Source organism: Zophobas morio, unplaced genomic scaffold (genome assembly GCF_036711695.1).
Source record: "Zophobas morio isolate AGI-343-1 ecotype UQ-CSIRO unplaced genomic scaffold, CSIRO_AGI_Zmor_V1 ptg000012l, whole genome shotgun sequence".
Lineage (NCBI taxonomy): Eukaryota > Metazoa > Arthropoda > Insecta > Coleoptera > Tenebrionidae > Zophobas > Zophobas morio.
Genome location: NW_026972117.1, coordinates 5,451,534 through 5,467,695, shown reverse-complemented (window position 1 = coordinate 5,467,695; position 16,162 = coordinate 5,451,534). Strand labels below are relative to the sequence as shown.

The 16,162-nt window shown below is 34.0% G+C and overlaps 1 protein-coding gene across 6 annotated transcripts in view; it reads left to right on the top strand.

Annotated features, from left to right (window-relative positions):
• Positions 1-16,162, top strand: part of LOC135127681 (protein bric-a-brac 1-like) — a 564,157-nt gene extending 547,995 nt beyond the window's left edge. For 5 of the 6 annotated variants that reach the window (XM_064054234.1, XM_064054233.1, XM_064054229.1 and 2 more), the window contains 2 exons: positions 4,298-4,446; positions 8,890-16,162. In XM_064054234.1, coding sequence (XP_063910304.1) covers positions 4,298-4,446; positions 8,890-9,492 — 752 coding nt within the window. In that variant the 3' untranslated portion in view covers positions 9,493-16,162. The remainder of the gene's footprint in view (positions 1-4,297; positions 4,447-8,889) is intronic. The other variant, XR_010280263.1, reaches the window with a different exon arrangement.

The window sequence follows — 16,162 nt, the reverse complement described above, 5'->3', positions numbered from 1 at the left end:
AATAACGGTGGGTGGGTGGGGCTAGTACCTGCTACGATAAAACTGATTTTGGCAGATGACAGGCCCTCCAAGAAAATGAAGAGCCTTCATTTTCTTAGAGGGCTTGTACCTGCTAAGATAAGAGTGATTTTGGCAAATAATATACCCTCTAAGAAAAGAGAGGGTGGGTGGGACTAATTTTAGCAAATGACGTATCCTCAAAGACATTTAATTAAATTATTATAAGATAAGACACTAGAGACTCCAGGGAGTTTCAAATCCTTTCCAAGCAGGAAGCAAAAAAAACGAGGTGCCAAAATTAACTCAAAAACAGGTTGTTAGATTAGAATTTTCCAAAAATAGAACACCAAAGTCTCCTAAATCTCTTTTAAATAATTCAAAAACCCATTAAAAAAAATCCATGGGTTCCCAAAATAATGCACCATGGGTACCCAAGTCTCCCGAATTAAAAAAAAAACACTGTGGCACTCAAGACATTTTCAAATTCGTAATAGTAATTTACGGTAAAGTCATTTTTTACAAGTTATTGTAACAGGTTACCGGACGTCGGAATGAGTTTTATTTCAACTTCATTGTTTAAATTTGAAAAAAAAATATTTTTTTTATTGAAAATATGACCATCCATGAAATGCTAGTCTCTAAGGTTACTGTTTTCGTTTGTTTTGCTGAATTTTCCGAAACAAAATGACAACAAACTGTAATATTCTGGATCAAAAAATTGGGAATCCAGATTCCACAGTTCATGTTACTTTTAATGTTTAGCTTTTTTTAATTATCAAATTTATTAATTTTGTATTTTTTTAGTAATAAATAATAATTTTGATTATTGATTTATTTCATTTGACTCCGATGAAATAAAAAATAAAACACATTGATGAAACGTCTTCAAAAATGACGCAGCACTCAGTTGCCCAAATAAAACTGAAAATACCTTAAAAACCCAATATTTTCACACTCTCTTCCTTAGAAGGTCTTAAGTCTTATCTTAGCAGCCACTAACCCCACCCACCCATCCTGGCGTTTCTTAGAAGGTATCTCATTTGCCAAAATCAGTCTTATCTTGGCAGTTGCTAGCCCCGCCCACCCACCCTATATTTTCTTAAAGGATATATGATTTGCCAAAATCAGTCTTATCTTAGCAGCTACTAGTGCCGCCCACCCACCCTTTATTTCTTTAGAGATTATATAAATTGGCAAAATCAGTCTTATCCTGGGAAGTAAAGCTTGCTAAGATAAGACGATTTGGCCAAATGACATATCCTCGAAGAAAAGAGAGGGTGGGCGGGCGGGGCTAGTAGCTGCTAAGATAAGACTGATTTTGGCAGATGACAGACCTCGAAGAAAAGAGAGGGTGGGTGGACGGGACTAATAGCTGACGAGTCAGTCTTATCCTGGCAAATATTGACCCCGCCCATCCACCCTTTATTTTCTTCGAGAGTATGCCGTTTGACAGTCACAGCCTTATCGTGGAAAGCACTAGCTCCGCCCACCCGGCTAGTACCTGCTAAGATAAAAGCGTTTTTCACTAATGATATACCGTCTAAGAAAAGAGAGAGTGGGTGGGCGTAGCTAGTTCCTGCTACGATAAGACTGATTTTAGTAAATGACGTATCCTCTAAGAAATTTGATTAAATTATTATATGATAAGACACTAGAAGCTCCAAGGCACTTTCAAATCCTTTCCCAGCAAGAAGCAAAAAAAACGGGGTACCACAATTAACTCAAAACAGGTTAGATCATAGTTCTTTTAAATAATTTAAAAAACCATTAAAAAAACTCCATGGATTCCCAAAATAATACACCATGGGTACCCAAGTCTCCCGAATTAAAAAAAAAACACTGCGGCACTCAATACTTTTTCAAATTCGTAATAGTAATTTACGTTATAAGTCCGGTAAACTCATTTTTTACAAGTTACTGTTTACCGGACGTCGAATGAGTTTTATTTCGAGTTTATTGTTTAAATTTGAAAAAAAAATATATTTTTTTTAATTGAAAATGTGATCATCTATGAAACGCTAGTCTCTAAGGTTACTGTTTCTATTGTTTGTTTTGTTGAATTTTCCGGGACAAAATGACAACAAACTGTAATATTCCGGATGAAATAATTGGGAAAACAGATTCCACAATTCATGTTACTTTTAATGGTTAGCTTTTTTTAATTATCAAATTTATTAATTTTGTATTTTTTTAGTAATAAATAATTTTGATTATTGATTTATTTCATTTGAGTCCGATGAAATAAAAAATAAAAGACATTGATTCAAAAATGGCGCAGCACTCAGTTGGTCAAATAGAACTGAAAATACCTTACAAACACAATATTCTCACACTCTCTTTCTTAGAGGGTATCTCATTTGCCAAAATCAGTGTTATTTTAGCAGCTACTAGTCCCACCCACCCACCTTTTCGCTTCTTAGAAGATAACTCATTTGCCAAAATCAGTCTTATCTTAGCAGCCGCTAACCCCACCCACCCACCCTGTCGTTTCTTAGAAATTATCTCATTTGCCAAAATCAGTCTTATCTTGGAAGTTACTAGCCCCGCCCACCCACCCTCTATTTTCTTAAAGGATATATGATTTGCCAGAATCAGTCTTATCTTAGCAGCTACTAGCCCCACCCACCCACCCTGTTTATTCTTGGAGGGTAGCTCACTTGCCAAAATCACTCTTATCGTAGCAGCTACAAGTTCAAAACATTTTTTTTTCTCGTTTATCCAGCAACAAAACACTAGATTCCTTTAAATTTAGTCCAAAAATAAAACAAACTAAAATTAATTGCGAACTGTTGAACATAGAGTTTTGAAAACTTTTGACAATTTTTGAAACGTCAAATTTTTTAGCTGCTCAATTTTTGCTGATTTGTACCTTTATATCAGACAAACATTGTTGTCAAATGGAATTTTGACAAATTATTACAAAAACAACACAACCATATCTTTGCACATTCTAACTGAAATGGTAATTGAAGATGGTCATGGGCGAGCAAAATATTAACTAAATGTTTTATTACTAGTTATTGTGATAATGAATATTTAGTTGTTAAACGTACCAAAAGAACCAAAATGTGAGAAGGAATTCTTACTATTTTTCCCAGACGCACCAGTTGATTGTTAAGAGCGTAACGGAGATTTAATCCGCCATTTTCCAGACACCCAGTATAATTGATTTTGGTATTCCATTTCCAGAATCCTTAAAGTTAATCGTAGTTTGTCGTAAATTCAGAGTTGTCGAGTTAAATTATTTCTTTGACTCTTCCTTATCATGCTCTTTTTGTTCTTATTTTTTCTCTTCATTGTTTGATGTTGTTGTTTCATTCCATACGTAGATTCGTAGATAATATAATTTTTTTAACATACTTTTTGTCTTGAACATACCAATATCTCCCTTGTCTTTGTTTATGTTTTTTTCCTAGTTCTGAGTTTTGATATTTATTTAATTTTTTATTCATAGGTACTGATTTGTTGATTCGACTGCCACGTAAGTGTCCTATTATTGTTTTCTCTAGAATATTTACAATTTTTTCGTTTTTTCTTATTTATCCTGGCGTCGCAGTTTTTCTTTCCGAAATTTCGCCAAAGTCCCAGTTTTGTTTTTGAATTGTGTTCTTTTAGTTTAATCGCCACATCATCATCTCTTGTCTTTATCAAATCATTTGCTTAAAAAATAAATGGTGGACTTTGAAATTTGAGCGCCACCTACATCTGAATAGCTGTATTAGCAACCCAATTTCTGTATTTGTGAGTTTCGCAGCCCTCTTAACCGCCACAACAGTTCTGTTATTCAGTAAATTCCGTGAGAGCGTTGCGAAAACCCATACCCAAACTCTATTAGAGCGTTCAAGTCGATACTAATTACGGATGTGCAGACATTCAGTTTCCTAATTACTGCTTGCAAACGGAAGCGTTTACTCCCTAAAAAATTCAACTCGTATGAACGGAATTGATCTCTTAAGGCAATCGTCTCGATTGCGTTTTCGTGTCGCTGCTCCTCCTTACATCGAGCTAATCTAAAGAAATACACTTTTTACTCGTCGCTTTTTAGTTGTATGATTTATAGTGGAAAAGTCCGCTTTAAAAATGTATAGGGGTAGATACCCTTGCTATTTTTAACAGTGTTTGACGACATTCCCGTTTCAATTATTGAAAGGAAGTTATAAAAAAATCGCTTTTTTTAGATTTTGGGTAAAAGCCCAGACTAAACAGGAACAGGTAGTCGGGGAAGACGCACTTAAAAATTAAATTTTGCTTTGGTGTGTGTTTTGTGATGCTTTAGCTAAAGTGTTTTCGATTTCAGATTTACGGCCGAAAGGAAGAGGAAGGCCTCAGAGGATTCTGCTAGGAGTGTGGCCGGACGAGCATATACGAGGCGTTATAAGAGCAGTAGTGTTTAGAGACTCGCATCAAATCAAAGAAGAACCTCATATTGGCTACCCGCGATTACACGTACGTATCGAATAAAATAAGTAAAATTTTCACAAAAATCGAAATTTGCCACTTCACTGATCTGCGTATGAATTGCAAACATTTTTTTTTCGCTGATAAATTTATCATCTGTTAACGTAAACAACTGTTGCAGCGGAACTTAATAAATCACGACAAATATTTGTTCAAATTAAACATATGTGCGCTAGCAAAATAATTGTTTGTTGTAAAATCTGCGGTTTGGCGCATCGTTTGTAATCAAAATACTTGCTGTGTTATAATTAACTTACTGGTTTATTTATATTATCGATGACGATAATTGTAAACTATTATAAATACATATATCGGGTTTATTGTTTGTGTTAATGCGCGTAAATGTTTTTTCTGTACATGATATAAAGTTTATGAAATTCACGTTGTTACTTCGTTTCTTCATTTTTCATGTTCAAGTCTTTGTCTGTGTTTTCATTCGTTTCCGTTTTCGTTTTTTTTTTGTCAGAATTTTTAAAGATTTTTTTGGTAACTGTTTCAAAATCTCAAATTTCAAATCCCCTCGTGAAAATTTCGACCCATTTTCGACCATTTTCGAAAATTACTTAAACACATTTTCTTGTGAATTTGACCTCTAGAAGTTACGTCCGGTTTCGTTTCTTCGATAACTCCTACTAATGAAATATTGCAATTTTTAGGATTTCTTTAAAAAAATTGAATTGAAAGCCAAATATTTCGAAGATTGGTATTAGAAATCACAAACACGCTATATTTTTCGAATCATCACGTCGAGATCTATATTTCAGAATTTTTTGAAGATTTTTAGACCACTTTTTCAAAAACTATAATCTGACCTGACATGGACTGACCTGACTTGACTCACCCTGACCTGACTTGACATGGCCTCATCTGACGTAACCTGATTTATCCAACCTGAAATGTACTGATCTGACCTGACCTGACCTGAGCTAAAATCGTAAAATCGAAAACTGTAAAATTTAAAATATCGGGAAGTTGACATGACGAAAAATTGGGAAATCGAAAAATTGAAAAATTCCTACATTGAAATGTCGGAATGTCGATAAATCTAGAAATCGGGAAATCAACACATTTTAAAAATCGAAAAATTGAAAATTCGAAAAATCAAAGCATCATCTAAACATTAAGAAATTGAAAATTTTGAAATTAAAGAAATCGAAAAATTGACAAATCCAGAAGTTGAAAAATTCCCAAAATTGGAATGTGTAAAAATTAACAAATCGAGAAAATCCATAAATCTAAAAGTCGAAAATTTTAAAAACCGAAAAACCGACATGTCGAGAAATTGAAAATCCGAAATTTAAAAATAAGGAAATGAAAACAAGAAAGATCGTCAAATCGAAAAATGTAAAATTTAAAAAATTGAGAAATTAAAAATCAAAAAAAAAACAAGAAATCAAAAAGTCTAAAATTTAAAAAATCTGAAAATTTACACTTTCCGAATCTGATATGAGGAAAAATTGGGAAATCAAAAATTTGAAAAATTCCAACATTGAAACATCGGAATATCGATAAATCTAGAAATCAAGAAATCACTACGTTTTAAAATCGAAGAAGACTCGAAAATTTGGAAAATTGAGAATTTTGAAATGAAAGTAATCGAAAAATTGACAAACCTAGAACTCAAAGAAGGCCCAAAATTGAAAGGTTTAAAAATTAACAAATCGGGAAATCCAAAAATCTAAAAGCCAAAAATTTTAAAAACCGAAAATCCTCGATGTCGAGACATTGAAAATTCGAAAACTCGAAAAATTAACATTAAAAAATTGAAAAATAGTCAAATGGAAACATAAAACAATCGTAGAATCGAAAAATGTAAATTTTAAAAAATTGACAAACCCAGAAATGGAAAAGTACCCAAAATGGAAATGTTTAAAAATTAACAAATCGAGAAATCCAAAAATCTAAAGGTCAAAAATTTTAAAAACCGAAAAACCGACATGTCGAGGATCAAAAATTCGAAAAATTGACATTTAAAAAATGAAAAATAAGGAAATGAGAACAAGAAAAATCGTAAAATCGAAAAATGTATTTTTTTAAAAATGGAGAAATTAAAAATGAAAAATACGAGAAATCGAAAAGTATAAAATTTAAAAAATCGAAAAATTTTAAAATTCCAACATTGAAATATCGAGATGTTGATAATTCTAGAAATCAAGATCTCAATACGTTTTAAAATCGAAAAAGACCTGAAAATTTGGAAAATCGAAAACCTGAAAAAACAGGCGCAATCGAAACATCAAAAAATTCAAAAATTAAAGAAATCGAAAAACTGACAACCCAGAAGTGGAAAAATCCCCAAAATTGAAATGTTTAAAAAATTAACATAACAAATCGAGAAATCCAGAATGCTAAAAGTCAAAAATTTTAAAAACCGAGATATCGAGAAATCGAAAATTCGGAAAATCGACATTAAAAAATAGGGAAATCGGAAAATCAAAAAATGTCAAATTTAAAAAATTTAAAAATCAAATAGAACTAGAAATCGAAAAGTATGGAATTTTAAAAACCGGAAATTGACACATTCGGATTCTGAAATGACGAAAAATTGGAAAATCGAAAAGCCAAAAAATGAAAAAAATTATTTTTTGGCGAGAAATCGAAAAATCCAAACTTCGAAAAATTGAAACACTAACAAATCGAAACATGAAACGATAAAGATTGAAACGTTTAAAAATTAACAAATCGAGAAATCGAAAATTCGAAAAATCGAAAAGTTTGCATTAAAAAATTGAATAATTGGGAAATGGAAAAAAATCGTAAAATCGAAAAATGTAAAATTTTAAAAATTCAAAAATCAAGAAAACGAGAATTCGAAAATTATAAAATTTAAAAAATCGGGAAATTGAGACATTCCGAATCTGAAATATATATGTGGGAAATCGAAAAATTGAAAAAACGGAAAATCGAAAAGCCTAAGAATCAAAAAAATTTAAAAAAACGAGAAATTGAAAAATCGAAGCATCGAGAAAATGAAAAATTGAAACACCAACAGAAAAAATCGAGAAATTTAGCTCAAAAGCGAACAATTAAAATTTGAATTAGAAATTTTAGTTCTAAAAACATCGGAAAATTGAAGAATTGCAAAATCGGGAAATTGAACAATGGAAAATAATCGAAACATCGAAATCTGGATGAATAAAGCAATTCAAAACTTATGAAATCGTCAAAAAAAAATCAAAAAATCGAAAAATTTTCAAACAGCGGGATGTCGATAAAACGAAAATTTGAAAACTGGAAAAATTGACATTTAAAAATTAAAAAATTGAGGAATGTAACATTTATAAAATGGAGAAAAAGAAAAATAAAAAAACGAAAAATAGAAAAATCTAAAATTTAAAAAAATTGAAAAATTGAAGAATCGAGAAATTGAAAAATTCCAAAATTGAAAAATCGAAAAATTGAAACATCCAGATATTCAAACTTCTCAACTTTTCGATTTATCGAAAAATCAAAAGCGAAAAACTGAATAAATGAATAATCGAAACGTTGATAAATCGAGAAATTGAGAAACTGAAAAATGTAAACATCAGAAATTGTAAAAACTGAAAAATTGAAAAACCGAAAAACTGAAAAATCTAACCGAGATGTCGAAAATTCGAAAAAATTGCAATGGAAAAATCTAAAATTTGAAAAATAAAAATTAATAAATCCCAAAAATTGAAAAATCCCAAAACTGAAATATTGAAAAATTCACACATTGACAAATCGAAAGCCTAAAATATTGACGAAAAATTAAAAAATCCAAAAATTTAAAAATTCCAAAACTGGAACATCGAACAATCCAAAAGCTGAAAAGTCGGAAAATTGAAAATCAAAACAGTCGAGAAATTGAAAAATAAAAAATCAGAAAAATCGAAAAATTTAAGAATCGAAGAACTGAGAAACCAAAACATCGGGAAATCAAGACGTCGAAAAGTCGAGAAATCCAGAAATAGGAATATAAAAAGTCGAGAAGTCAAGAAACCAAAACCGGACCAGACCGAACCTTGCCTGATCAGACGTGACCTGACTTGACCTAACCTGACTTGACTTGATTTGACTTAACCTGACTTGACCTGACCTGACCTGACCTGACCTAACCTAAGTTATCCAACCTGACGTGGACTGATCTGACTTAACCTGATATGGCTTAACCTGACATGGCTTGACCTGATAAGGCCTTCACCGGTCCTGATTAATAAAATTCACCTTCATTAGCTTTCTTTTTAATCTCGATCTAGATCTTCACTCGAAGATTGTTTCCATTTTCCGTTCAGGAAATTGAATTCTTATAAAATATTCTTTAGTTTTAGAAACTTTTACATATACTTTTTAAATTTACAACATTTTATTTAATGCGGATTTTTCATTTACAATCGCAAATCATTTTTAATAAAGCAAATTATGTCCAGGATTAAGAATCCCACTAACCGCGCCATGACTGAATTCCAGGACGGCGTCAGCATACACAGCTACCCCAACAACTCCTGCAGCAACGGGTCCGACCCGAACGTGTCCCCCGGCGCCGCGGCCGCCGCCGCCGTGGCGGCCGTCGCGCAGGGCCTCCGCCAACAGATGTGCAGCATGGTGGCGGCGGCGCAGCACCAGAGCTCCGGCCACGACACCAACCCCGTCGCCAGCCTCGTCAACTCTCTCGCGCTCGCCGGCCACTGCGGCAGCGTCACCTCCATGGCCAGCAACGGCGCCACCGCCCCCGTCACCATGCCCCACGTCAGCTCCATGCGCAGCATGAGCAGCCCCGCCGGCAGCATCCAGGACCTGCGGATCAGCCCCGCCGAGTCGGCGCTCGAGAGCCCCATCTCGTCGCCGCTCGGCCTCACCGTCTCCAGCTCCATGGAGCCGGCCATCAGCATGGACGTGGGCATGGGCATGGCGTACAAGCCGCCGCGGGGCTTCGCCTCCCCGCGCCCCGAGAATCTCTTCCAGGAGGACATCGACGAGCTGGTCAAGCCCATGCACGCCGCCACACCCAGGCCCAAGGACTCGATGGCCACCATCAAGATGGAGCCGATGGCGGAGTGCCGCGGCGAATGAGACGAGACGGTGTTACAATGTAATGTGATAAATTATTATTAGTTGACGGTAGGCGGGGGGAGCCCCGGCAGGCTTTTTTTATGTGGATTGCGAGCAGTTGTTTTTTCGAGTTTTAGTGTGTAGAATGTTTCGGACGATTTTATAAAATTTATCTAGAAGCCAAAGTTTCGGCCAGTTCCATAAAAGACTGTTGTGTATATGTATACTATTGTTCGAAATTCAAAATTAGAGTGGATATTTTCGCTAGGTAAATCACATTCGTTGCAGGGAAAATTTATCAACATTCCCAATTCGCTTTACGACAATCTGTTCTCGCCGGTTGGATTGGACGGACTTAGGATATATGAACGTCCAATGCGCGAGGTTCCATTTTGACGTTATGAGATATACTGTTTAACGCGGAAAACGCGACGCGCAGGAGCGAGAGCGGTGGGAGCCGCAGGTTTCAAGGACACCGGATCTACATACCCATATTCGACCTTGTCAGAGATATATTTCCAGATAACATTCTCAAAAATACTACAATTGGCCAAGTTTACGATGATATCACGAATCTCAAACACCATGACCATGAGAGATAATCTAGAGTGCGCTTGTACCAAAAGTTGAGGTTAGGTTATGTCACATTTTCCCATAAAACCACGATTTTCTCAATCAGTTCATTGAAGATTTTTTTTATTTGGTTTGCAGTTTGAGTTGGTCAAACCTAGTTCACAAATTTGTCAAAATGTCAAAAAACTAGGAAACATTCAAGTTTCATTTCACACCTAAATTACATTCAGTTCAGATGAAAATTTAGCCTCAGTTTTAAATAATAGTTCACGGTTTAGAATTAAATTTAGTTCCAGTTGAAGCTAGTTTAGAGCTTATAGTAAATCTCAGTTGCATTTTCAAAGTGCTGCCAAAGTTTCAATTCAAAGCTTATAGCTGTATCTAGTTTCAAACTCAGTTTTAGTTAGAGTTTAACTTCCACTTTGCACTATAGTCATTTACAGGTTCAACTTCACCAGCTTCAGTTTCAGGTTCATTTTCAATCTCTATTCAGTTTGAAGTCCAGAACGAAATTCAGTAATTGTTCAGAATCAGCTCATAGTTTCAGTTTACAATAAAATTCTGATTCAGTTTCACTTTTAGATTAAAACTCAGTTTTTTCTCGTTGAATTTCAGCTTCAATTTAATTTTGTAGTTTGGAGCTTAACATTGCAGTAATTTTTAGGTTCAATTTTGGAACACAGTTCAGTGTTTTAGTTTCAGCTTTAAGCTCAGTTTCAGTTTCACATTCTATTTCCGGTTAGTTCGTTTGAGGTTTAATTGCAAAGTCTATTTTAGTTTCAAATTTCAGATTTAGGCTCAGTTTTAGTTTCAAGTTCAACTCAATGTTAATTTAGTTCATTTTAGGGTTTACAGTCAAATTTAACTTCTACCGCTGGATTTAGAAGCTTCAATTTAGGGTCTAGGCTCAAATTCAGTGGCGAATTTAGCTTCAATCTACAGTTTCCGGTTTTTTTTTCTCGTCGAGTTTTAGACTCAGTTTCATTTTACAGCTCTGATTCACATTCAGTTTCAGTTTGAAGCTGAAATTCAGTTGTTGTTTAGAGTCAAACTCAGTTTCACTTTTAGTTTCAGGCATGTTCTATTGCAGCTTCAGGCTCTTAGTCTCAGTTTACAATTATATTCTGATTCAGTTTCAAATTTAGATTAAAACTCAATTTTTTCTCCTTCAACTTCAGCTTCAGTTTCATTTTAAGACTGAAATTCACATACAGTTTCAGCTTCAATTTAATTTTGTTATTTGCAGCGTGCGTTGCAGTGATTTTTAAGTTCATTTTTAGAATACAGTTCAGTATTTTGGTCTCAGCTTTAAGCTCAGTTTCAGTTTCACGAAGAACGAAATCTCATTTAAGGTTCAGATTCAGGCTCAGTTTTAGTTTAAAGTTAAACTCAATGTTAATTTAGTTCATTTTAGGGTTTAGAGCCAAATTTAACTTTCAGCGCTGGATTTAGTTTCAAGATGAGTTCTAGCTTCAATTTGGGGTCAAAGCTCAAATTCAATCGCGATTTTAGTTTCGGTTTACAGTTTCCGTGTTTTTTTCTCGTTCAGTTTTAGACTCAGTTTCATTTTACAGTTCTGATTCACATTCAGTTTCATTTTAAATTTTTGATTTTTTATTGTTTCAGGTTCACTTTCAAGCTCTGTTTCAGTTCGAAGCTGAGAAAAGAAATTCAGTTATTGTTCAGCGTCAAAGTCAGTTTCAGTTTTAGCTGCAGACTTCTTCTATTGTAATTTCAAACTGGTAGTTTAAGTTTACAGTTATATTGTGATTCAGTTTCAGGTTTAGATTCAAACTCAGTTTTTTCTCGTGCAGTTTCAGCTTCAATTTAATTTTGTAGTTTGCAGCTTGGCGTTGCAGTAATTTTAGGTTCAATTTTAGAACACAATTCGGTGTTTCAGTTTCAGCTTTAAGCTCAGTTGCAGTTTCACATTCTATTTCTGTTTAGTTCGTATGAGGTCCACATGCTCGGTTTTAGTTTCAAGTTCAAGTCAATTTTAATATAGTTCATTTTAGGGTTTAGAGTCAAATTTAGCTTCCAGCGCTGGATTTAGTTTCAAGAAGAGTTGTAGCTTCGATTTTGAGTCTAGGCTCAAATTCAGTGACGATTTTAGTTTCAGTCTACAATTGTATTCTAACCTAGTTTCAGATTTAAATTCAGTTTCCGTTTTTTTCTCATTCAGTTTTAGACTCAGTTTCATTTTACAGCTGTGATTCACATTCAGTTTCATTTTGAATTTTTGTTTTATTATTGCTTCAGGTTCACTTTCAAACTCTGTTTCAGTTTGAAGCTGAGAAACGAAATTCAGTTATTGTTCAGAGTCAAAGCCAGTTTCAGTTTTAGGTTCAGCCATGTTCTATTGTAATTTCAGGCTCTTAGTTTAAGTTTACAGTTAGATTCAGTTTCAGATTTCGATTCAAACTCAGTTTTTTTCAGTTTAATTTTAGATTAGTTCATTTGACGGTCGAAATCCACATTGTGTTTCAGGTTCAGTTTAATTTTGTAATTTATAGCTGGGTGTTACAGTCATTTTTAGTTTTAATTTTAGAACACAATTCAGTATTCCAGCTTAGAACTCAGTTATAGTTTCAAGTTGCAAGCTTGTTTTAGTTTGAAATTTAGAATGAAATTCAGTTTCAGTTCAAATTTGGAGCTCAATTTTAGTTTCAGGTTTTAAACTGTTGCAGGTTAAGCTTTCCTTGCAGATTATTAAGAATTCCAGTTTCAAGTTCAAATTATGGTTCAGGCTCAGTTCAAGATTAAGAATCAAATTTAGTTCCACTTGAAGCTAGTTCAACGTTACAAGTTTAGTTTCAAATTCACTTTCAAGGTGCAACCAAAGTTTCAATTTATAGTTTATAACTGTATCTAGTTTCAGATTTAGTTTTAAACTCAGTTTCATTTTTTGGTTTGTATTCACATCCAATTCATTATAAACTCGAACCCAGTTTAAGCGAGAGTCTAATTTCCGATTTGTAGCTTTGCCATTTTTAGGTTCAATTTCACTTTTAAGCTCTGTTTCAGTTTGAAGTTTAGAACGAAATTCAGAGTTGAATTCAATTTTAGTTTCAGGCATATTTTATTGTAGGTTCAGTTTTGTCTAGTTGAATTTCAGACTCAGTTTCATTTTAAGACCGAAATTCACGTTCAGTTTCAGCTGCAGTTTAATTTTGACGTTACAGTCACTTTTGGGTTCATTTTAGATCACCGTTCAGTGTTTCAGTTTCAGCTTTGAGCGCAGTTATAGTTTCACGTTCTTGATCTGTTTTAATTTGAAATTGAGATCGAAAGTCAGTTATAGTTCAAATTTGGGACTTCGTTTTAGTTTCACGTTGAGTTTTAAGCAGTTCCAGTTTGAACTTTCCTTCCAGATTATTACATTCAGGCTCAGTTTTAGTTTCAATTAAAGTTTCAAGTTTTAACTTCCAGCGCCGGATTTAGTTTTAAGTCTAAGCTAAAAATTTTAAATCGAAATTTGTTGACATCAACAAAGTGTTTTTTTGTGGGTGTAGTCGTGGTTTTTGGTACATAAAGGTTAGAATTGCACAGATTTTGCGAATCAATCAATGAATCCGAATTTTAAAGTAATCAAAATACTCAAAGTCTGGTAGATGTGTTTTGAACTTGGCCATTGTTACATTTATTTGAGTGATTTAAAAAAAATTAAGGTCGAAAAAAAAATGTGATCGGGTTGTCCTTCGTCACGACCCCACTTTAGTCCTAGTATGAATTAAAAAACGACTAACATTGTGGTTCGTTGTAAAACCTCGTGGTGCTCGCTGCGCTCGCCCCGTGTTCGCTTTTCCAGTCCACCAGAACTAAAACCGTGCTTTCTTGACACTGACATTGCTGTATCGGGGCCCAAACAGTTGAAAATGCTATGCAATAATGATATTCTAAAGAGATCTTTATCCAGGCACCTGTACACGTATACAAATTTAAATTAAAATTGTTTTCCCAGTCCGCCTTATTAAAATGTTTATTTTTATTTATGTCTGATAGCCTCCATTGTGCTCATTAAGTGAATAATTGCGTACAATTATAAAAATTACGTCACGTTTCTATAAACGTAACTGTTTTTCTTTTACGACATAGTCAGTGTCGCTGTAATAAACGCGAAGCACACAATTAGGGCGGCGTAATCTGCATTTCTGAGAAGCTAAATTGTTTGTTATTTATATACATTTTTGTTTGAGTAGTTGGTACGCTGGCGAAACAATGACGACGTTATGAAAATAGAGTTTTATCGCGGTCGTGCGGAAGAAGTTATTGATTTACCTATTAAAACACCTAGTATACTCCACATTTGCATATCTCGAACGGTTGAATCATAAAGAGAAATAAACATTTTTTAAGGAGTTGTTTAATGTTTACTTAAAAAATAGTTTAAATATATTTTGTAAAAAGGTTATTTATTTATTTTATTAGTAATTTAATTTTTGTATATTTAGTGGTTAAGTGTGCAGATGCTATTTATTTTTTCATATTTGCATACCAGGCGTTGAGGGAAACGTGAGAATGGTTTATTTTAATACTAACTATGAGAATACACCAAAGTCACTCGATAGGTTATTGAGCATGTACAAAATGACAATGTAATCGATTGTACGTGTACTATTACGACTACTAGCTCTTATCAGCCACTGTATTTTTTCAGTGCAATATTGAGGAATTCCTGTTTTAGGTAGTTTTAGTTCGAGACATAGGCGTTAACTTAATAGAAACGGTCAGTTATTATCAGTATTTCTTATAAGTTGGTCTCCTCCTTAAATTATTTGTATTTATTTAGTAAATATGTAACTAAAACAGATGTATAGATATTAAAGATGCTTTGTTGATGCCTTTAGCTTCTGTATTTCCAGACGTTAGAGGGCGCATGCGCGCCCGGGGCGCCGCGCCCGCGCAACTCTTAATCAAAATTAACTCCCCCGATGTGCAATCGTGCGCATGCGCGTGACGCGGGCCGGCGCACCCCCGGGCGCCCCGCGCCCCCCTGTGCATTTCCACTTGGTGAGAAGCTATGATTTACTGACTTGTAGCAATGCCAAATGTATTATATGTTACAACGTAGCATCAATAGTGAATGTAGGTGTTGTGTATGTACAAAGTGTAGTGCAACTCGAACAGACGAACTCCAGTGCTGCCACACGATTATTTGCGACTCAGTTCACCAGATAGCACATGTTGATTAATTGAAACAAACATTTATACTTTCAGAGATAGTCTTAGGAGTCACGGAGCCAACAAAAAATTATTTTTGTGATTTGTTTAGAGTGTAGGATATGAAATAATGTACAAAATTTATATAAAAAACTTGTAAATGTAGAAAGATTATTACGATTTAAAAGAAATTATAAATGCCTTCCTGCCATTTATGGGTCTACCACGCTCGTTTAACTTTATGCGTCTCGTGAAGTGATATTTTTCGAAAAGTGGCCTTTAAACTGTGTTTGTTTCGAAATTGCGCAAACCTTTGGAACTAATTCTCCCGATCTTTTGTTGGTGTAGTAGTTGTTGCGTTCTCGACTAGGCTTAATGTGTTCAAAAATGAAGTAGTAAGTGCCTTCCAAACTATGACCACTTATGTCATCCGAGATACTAAATTTTTGACAAAATTACGCGTTTTGATGTGTTTCGGTATGGTATCACCCTGAATGGCATGTTCTTTTTCATATCTCTGTAAATTACATTTATATACCTAACTTTATTATATATATAAGCAAAAGTGATGTGAGATTGGCATTTTTTAGATATGTATAACCACTCAAAATTCAGGTAAAAGCTTTATTTTAATGTATACTATTAAAGAAACATAATATAGTTCGATGTTAGTGCAAATATAACATAGCATACCTAAAGTTATAAATAGCCTCTTTAGTCAGTATGCAATAATTATTATCATTCAAGTTGTGCTACTCGTAGAGACAGTCTGAACTTACATGCAATGGCCCGATTGTATGCATCATAAGTCATTACCTATATGTGCAGTCTGTTTATTTATATTTTTATAAGACTAAGTTTCCAGTCTACAACTGTTGTTTTCTTTCATTTATGCACATTATTATTACTATTATTTTATGTCTGTATGGTAAATAAGAATAAATTGTACAATTTTAAA